Source organism: Frankliniella occidentalis, unplaced genomic scaffold, assembly GCF_000697945.3.
Source record: "Frankliniella occidentalis isolate FOCC.00 unplaced genomic scaffold, Focc_3.1 Scaffold119, whole genome shotgun sequence".
In the NCBI taxonomy this organism is placed as follows: domain Eukaryota; kingdom Metazoa; phylum Arthropoda; class Insecta; order Thysanoptera; family Thripidae; genus Frankliniella; species Frankliniella occidentalis.
In genome coordinates, this window is record NW_026267247.1 from 7,590 (window position 1) to 14,879 (window position 7,290).

The 7,290-nt window shown below is 43.5% G+C and overlaps 1 protein-coding gene across 1 annotated transcript; it reads right to left on the reverse strand.

Annotated features, from left to right (window-relative positions):
- Positions 1 to 2,602: 2,602 nt before the first annotated feature.
- On the reverse strand, positions 2,603 to 6,150 carry LOC127749998 (uncharacterized). Its single transcript, XM_052270361.1, has 3 exons — positions 5,215 to 6,150; positions 3,988 to 4,222; positions 2,603 to 3,094 (listed from the first exon to the last, which is right to left on the reverse strand). Exons 1-3 carry the CDS (start codon positions 5,404 to 5,406, stop codon positions 2,817 to 2,819), a joined length of 705 nt encoding a protein of 234 aa, XP_052126321.1. The 5' UTR covers positions 5,407 to 6,150; the 3' UTR covers positions 2,603 to 2,816.
- Between the last annotated feature and the right edge of the window lie 1,140 nt (positions 6,151 to 7,290).

Genomic DNA, 7,290 nt, shown 5'->3' on the forward strand with positions numbered 1-7,290 from the left:
CCCACTCCCTTTAATGTACTTAGACATCCAGTTTCTTATTGCCTGAAAATGAAATGTTCATCAATCAATTATTGTAATTTTCTGATTATAGGTCGACTTGTTATGTTTGTATGTTCTAATAATCCAAGAAAATGTTTTTATCAAAACTTAAATGGTTGTGATTGATTTTACTTACAGGATTGTTCAGCTTTAAAACTGGAATGTTAGCAAAGACAAAGGCATCTACAGTGTCCACTATGAATTGATGCTTCTCCTCCTTTCTGTGTTTAGCCCCGGTTACGGCGTCCTCAATAGTAATTTGCCTCGCCCGTTTCTTTTCAGGAGAATTCCAGTTCTCTTTAGCTGTTTTGTGGTCCAGCCCGTTAATGTGTTTAACAAAAGTGTCTTTCTTAGTCCACTCTACTCTTTTATTACAAAATTTACACATCATCTCATTCGGCTTTATGTGGTTAACCTCCATTCCCTCATCTTCAAAGTCCTTTACTCTAGACTGTAATGTCTTTGCTTTCGGAGGCATCTTTCTCCAACACTATTTCGACTTGTCACCACTTTCACACCACTTTAAACACCCCACGGACTTCCCGCACACTCGTTACGTAATATGATCGGTGCCTTTGCGCAGTACGACAGATTCGTTCTTGATCCAGCAGGTTAGCCAACTGCACACCGCCCGTAACGGACGAGAGAGACAGGGTGACCACGACGGGTGCGATCTGTTAGGTTGGCTAACCTAAAACACGCATTCAAACAAGCATTCGGACGAAAATATGGCATTTTCACTCACAATATCTGGATTTTGGTCAATTTCGCTGATTGAGCCCGATTTCGCTCCATGAGCCCCTACCCCCCACCCTATTTCCCGTTTTTTCGCGGGTTGTTTTCGAGCCTAAACGGTTCAATTCGTCCAGAACTGTTGTTAGATTATAATTTGGGAGTGTTTTAACAATTTTCGCTTTTTCGCAGCATGCGAAAAGTTCCTACCTCTGAGCATCAGTATACCCCTAACACTGAAAAAACAGAGGTGCTATCTTATACCTTTTACAGGCATTAGAGAAATAGAGCCTTTACAAAGGCGCGACTGGCCACTACAGGTGCTATTATTGGCAATTTTACTGCACACAGAATTGATCGAATGCCCTCTCGACGCTTTGAGACCTCTACTGCCCACCCCACACGCCTTCAAAGTCAAGGAACACGATAAAAAGGCGAATCATGAAATTGACCTGTTTTTGGATGTGACCCAAGTAAGACCCATTGGTCGGATCACTTCGAAATAATTATTCCGAGGGTCCCTAATGCTGACTGAAGCCGAAAACTCGCGCGATTAAGGTCTTACTCAAATAGGCTTGTTGGGAGACGAGACAAACTGTTTGTCAATTAAAATTGACAAAAGCTGTAAGGGCTTAGAAAATTTGGCGATTCCTAAAATGCGGGCCTTCTAATCAAAATTAATGTCATTCTGTCACAAATAAGCTAGTCAGTCCACCCGTCTAACTTTCTTCCACAGTAAACACGATAAACATCGATCACATTTGAAAACCCGTAGCATAAACTCTTACTTCAACATGTATTTTGTTACATTGAGTAACTAAGATTCGTTCGTGTTATTGAAGTAAGTTACGGGGTAGGTCCTTTTCTATGTAGGGCACTTCCAAGATGCGCTCTGAAAAATAATAAAGAACAACAAGCAGGCCCGCCCTTCCGCCAAACGGAGTTGCCAGTTCCGCTTCGCTCCACCGGGCCGGGCCTGCTTGGCCTGCCGGGGGCGACGTCGGCCCTGAGGCCCGACCATTTCTTTCACGCGATTTGCTGAACAACATTATCAAATGATGTAACGGGCCTTCGGCCTGCTAAAACCCTTCGACACGAGGAAGGGATGTAACGGTGAAGCACCGCGACTACAACCCACCCTTCTGCTTAGAAAACGTTTTTTTGGAATGGGGTGGGGAGTTTCTTTCCTCTTTTGCGGTTTTTAGGCCTTCCTGTACAACTTTTTGTTCACTACTGCAATTTTTAGCTTAATTTCGTCAAAAAAAAACCTCCAGCGCCTAAACGGTTAGAGATAGAGCCAAACGGACAAAATTTTTGTTCGGAGGGGTCTAATTTCACGAGTTACCCCTTTAATAGGCCATCTAATATTTTTTGGCCTTTCTTGTTTTCTTCGATACCCCCTTCCAGCAACTTAGGGGTGGTTGGCAGGATTTGCCGTAGGCGTTATGTTTTGTGGGAGTAAACCTTGAGATCCACTGAAAATTTGAAGTCTCTAGCACATCTCCTTCTTGTGGAACAGACAGACAGACACACAGACACGAGATCGTTTGCATAAGCCCGCTGGATAGCTTTTTCAAAGCAGAAGGGCGGGCTAAAAACAGTAGCCCACAGGGCTTAGAAAAAGACCGTCCTCTCATTCAGGCCACAAAGCATCCGCAGAGCTCACCGCGTAGCAGCGGCAGTGCGCCGCCGCACCACGCCACAGCTGAGATTAAGAATTCGCGCACTGGCTTTGCGGTCTGCTCAAGTAGAATGTCTATTTCCTGAGGGCTAATTATTTTGTCACAGTTTTTTTTTTTTTTTTATCGTTGGAGAGACCGCAATCTTATGAGTTCTGGCTTTTCATAAAGCAACCCTGAAAATCTTAGGTCACTATCTCGATCCATTCTCGAGTTATCGCCATTACAGACAGACGAACGCACAAACAAATAAACAGACGGACACGAACCTTTGTTCTCGCTAGAGTTATAAGCATCGTTGTCGTTCAGACAAATCAGCCAATAATCTTATACCTTATATAATCCTTAAATAAAACCTATATACATTCAGAAGTTACGACAGAGGCGAGTTGTAAGAACACCACATGTTTTCGCGCTTACCATCGCGGGGTCCATCAGGTATGCGGTGCTGGGACGCAGCAGGCGCATCCGCAGCGGGCTGTAGGTGTAAGGCGCCAGTGCCAGGTCAGTAGCCCCGCGCTGGAGCCGGCCGAGGCGTCCACTTAAGGTTCCATCGGGCAGCAGTGTGACAGAGTTGTCATCGGGCTCGCTTACCGACAGGGAGGCGCGGAAGTGGCGGAAGGAGGCAGCTGCCTCCAATATTCCTGGATGTGTACGAATCAAGTGAGAATAGGCGAGGGGTACCTCACGCGGAAACTTTGTGTACAGTACTGACCAGGGGTCCAAATCTTGTTATTTAGCAGCCTTTAACGTTATTTACAGAGTTAACGTTTGCTTGTAACTTTTAGTGTAGCCTTTTAAAATTTAATTAGGTATTCCACTCGTCCAACTTTTCTCCACACTACAATAAATATCGCTCATATTTGAAAATCCATGACTGTTGTGACTTTTACATAAGCAATGTGTTTTGTTTCGTTGAATAACTAACATTTGTTCGTGTCATGATAAGTTACGGAGCCCTGACAATTACCCAAAAGTCAATAGGACGACATTCCGCACAATCACACACATCCGAAAATGAAATTTCGTAGTTCCCACCTTATATTCAGGTACCAGAGGGTCAGAGTGAACACCCTTATGAGCAGTGTTGTGGGTTTACATTCCATTTCCTGCCTCAGGGGTCATGACGCAATATGAGCTGACAGAATTGGCCAACTCACAACGGTGACGGTGTTACACCCCGAACAACTGATGATAACTCTAACTATATGCAAAGCAACGCATCCGCGCAAGAATATCCTATCTGTTTTGCTGCCGCGAAAGACTATCCTATTTGTTTCGCTTTACCAAAAGACTCGCTTAACTCCCTATGTAAGTTTGGCTAGTCTTTAGGGGTAGCGAAACAGATAGGATAGTCTTTCGGGACAGCAAAACAGATATAGGATATTGTTGCACGGACGCGTCGAAAGGGCTTTTCGTAGTCGCTCTTTCGAAATGTGGCCAGTCTTCGCGCCATTTAATCGATTGGACAGAGCCAGATTCTCATTTTAAGGATGACAATGCCATACAATCATGTTTCACAAAATATTCCACTTACCCTTGAGAATGTTTGACTGCAGCGACAGTCTGTCCCTGGAGAGACGACACCTCTTGTTCGTCGCCCCCGCACTTAGATCAGCGCGCACCGTGCACCCTCCCAGGTCCCTGGGAACCGCATCGCTGAACAGGGACACGTTACGCAGCTCTTGCATGGCTGTCGTTGGGTCATGCAAACGTACGGTGGCTACGCGTCGCACGGCAAGAGTCCCCTGTCCGCAGAGGCCCGTCGTAACCTAACGTGGCATTAAGTCGACTCAGTTTACAGCACCTGGCCCCGGTTATCGACCGTCTGAAGAGCGCACCAAAAGTACAAAAGGGATCTTTGCAGGGATACGAGTGACCTGCATCAGTCCACAATTGGTACGCCCAGAAAATGGTTTCCTTCATGGAGGACCAAGGCACACTGGTAAAGCAGTCAGATGCCCTAGGAAGTAATCACTTACGAGGCAAAAATTTACATGGACGTTCACATGGGTATGTGAAGGAAATTTGTTACGGCACATGGCACATTTCACATGTAGTCGCATGGATATTTATGTTGCTCGTGATCGCATGCACCGTTCACATGCGTGTCGTAATATCAGCGCAGGAAGAATCGAACCCCTCTGACGTCCATATTCCAAGCAAAAAGGGTTCACTACTTTCTGCGCCTATAGTACATGTGCAACACTCATGGAAAGTGCCCGTGTGATTATTGTACAATAAGATAAAAACAAACATATATTTTAGTTTTCCTAGAAGTGTATCGTTATTCCCTCTCCATGTCCCCTGTCTGTTGTTCTTTACCTGCGAATCATACTGGTAACTTGTCATGTACTAATTTGGACTTACCTCGAGCTGATTCGAACCGGCGACCTTCGTATTGCAGCGCAACCACGTTATTCATTCAGCTAAGCCTCGCACTTCGCACCGTAAAAGCAATGTTTCATTTTCGAAGGAAAAAGGAAAAAACTTCGCGGGACTCCCTTGGTTTGAGGAAAGCTGCTCAGATTTCGAGGAAGTCTAAAAACAACTAATTTTGCCAGATATTAAAACACTTGACCTTATACTTCTATGTTTGCTAAGGCCAGCGTGCTTACATTAATTTCAACTTTACCTTGGACCTAGGCCGCCGGTCTTATGTTGCCCATATTTAAGGTGTATTTGATTTTGATATGACGCTGTTAGTCTTCTACTAAGGATGCCATTTTCTGGGCGTAGTACTAGCACTTGGAATATAACCTACTTGGAATGGGACGCACATGAAGATTTCAAGAGAATGGCGGTCCTGGTTTATCACTGCCGCAACTGCACGGACCGAGTGGCGAGCCCAAATCCCAGCCATAACTGCGACATGACCACCTTCCGATGATGCTGGGTACAGTTTCCGACAAACGCTCAGAATTTGTATATGAAAATAAAATAAAATTGGATACATCACGTGAAAACAGGACACAGTAATATTGAAATTTAATGTCCAAACAATCAACTAGGAAATGTGCTCCCAGAACAGTTTCGGAAATTGCTTATCCAAACAGTCTAGAAAAATTATTTTCAAAATATTTTGAATGTCCATTTATCAAATTTTCCTTAACCTTATGACTAACATTTCTATATTTACTAGTCACCCTCATCAGGGGCCACGGCGCGAAACACGCTGTAGACATGACTTTACCCTTACACATTACACAATCTGTCGAACATTATCTTAGTCGTATTCGCGTCTCTCGCGAACTCGCTTGAATTAAATTGATCCTGAGTAAAATTCTTTCACTAATGTGTCTTTGCCTCATTTTCTCAGGTTATTACATTTCTTACTCTTATTATTACTCTCTCACCCACTTTCTTGACCATTTTCTTACCGACTTTCTTACCCACTCTTTTCCCGACTCTCTTACTATTTTTTTTTAAATACCCGACTGTATTACCGACTCTCTTACTCGTTTTCTTACCTACTCTCTTACCCACTCTATTACCCTCGCTACTATCTATTCTTTCACCAACTCTCTTACGTACTACTACTGCGGCACAGACACCCATGCCTCTGTATCCTATTACTTTACAGCCTTAAAAGTTGGAGTTATAAGTTGTAACTCTTAATATAGCCGTTCTAAAATAAGTTAGTCATTAGACTTCTCTAACTTTTCTTCTCAGTATCAACGAAATATATATTCATCGTATATTTATCGTATCGGTCATAATTAAAAATTCCTACTTTAACTTAAACATGTTTTTTGTTACGTTTTGTTACTAACATTGGCTAGGTAAAAGTGAAGAATATTATTCCGTCTGACTGGAAAATAAAACTTTTTGTGTCTACGTGTCCGTCAGACTGCCTGTCGGCACAATAACTCGAGAACGAATTGAGCTAGTGACCTTAAATTTTCACGGTCGTTTTTCATAGTAAAAATGGGAGATCGAGTTCAAAGACCAGATCTCTAGCTCAAAAAATGACCTGCCGAAAGTATCAAAAGCCAAAAGCCAAAGGGCCCCCAAAAGCCTGCTTTGGAGGAGAGCAACTATGTTTTGCTCTGGTATTACAGAAGAGTGGAGAGCATGGACGAAAACTTCGTCCGTTCGGCTCTATCTCTCATTGTTTATGCGCTAGAGGGTGTTTTGAACAAAAATCGAAGACTCACAATCACAAAAGATCAACAATCAAAAACTTAAGTACAAGCAGAGTAGGAATAGGTTGCCAATCGGAAAACTGATGAAGAACTGCACCCCCGTTTTTGATCAAGGAATTCTACTTTGACGAGTTACCGTGTAGATAGTTAAAATATTTTATAAAGCAACATACTTTGGGACCTGTTGTTTATATTTTTGTTAAGGTCAACTTTGTAAGATAGAATGTTGAACTTTTAGCTCAATTTGTCTTTCTATGCTACAGAACGACACTGAAAATTGCAGGTCGGTTTCTCAATAGGGTATTTCACCTGACGAAAATCGGATCCACGGAAGAACAGCAGTTTTTCCTGGCCACTTTCCTCCTTTCAGCTGATAGGAGGATGCGGATGAAGTTCTCGGACCCGCCACTAGGGATCGACCGCCCTTGTCGCCAGTTCAAGAACTTCGCCGACGTCAGCCAACAAGTGCAAGGGAGGGAAGAGTTCATGAAGAACTGCTGTTCCTCTCTGGTTTGCGTCAGGTGAAATACCCTATTCGTTCTCGAGTTGTCGTGCCGACAGACGTACAGAGGGAAAGGAAAAAATCTTTTGCGATCAGACGGAGTAGACGGGTTGAGAGCGAAGTTTTCGTATTTGTGGTCGTTTGGGTAGTAAATTTTAACGTTTTAGGGGGCCTTTATCTCCTTTTCAACGAA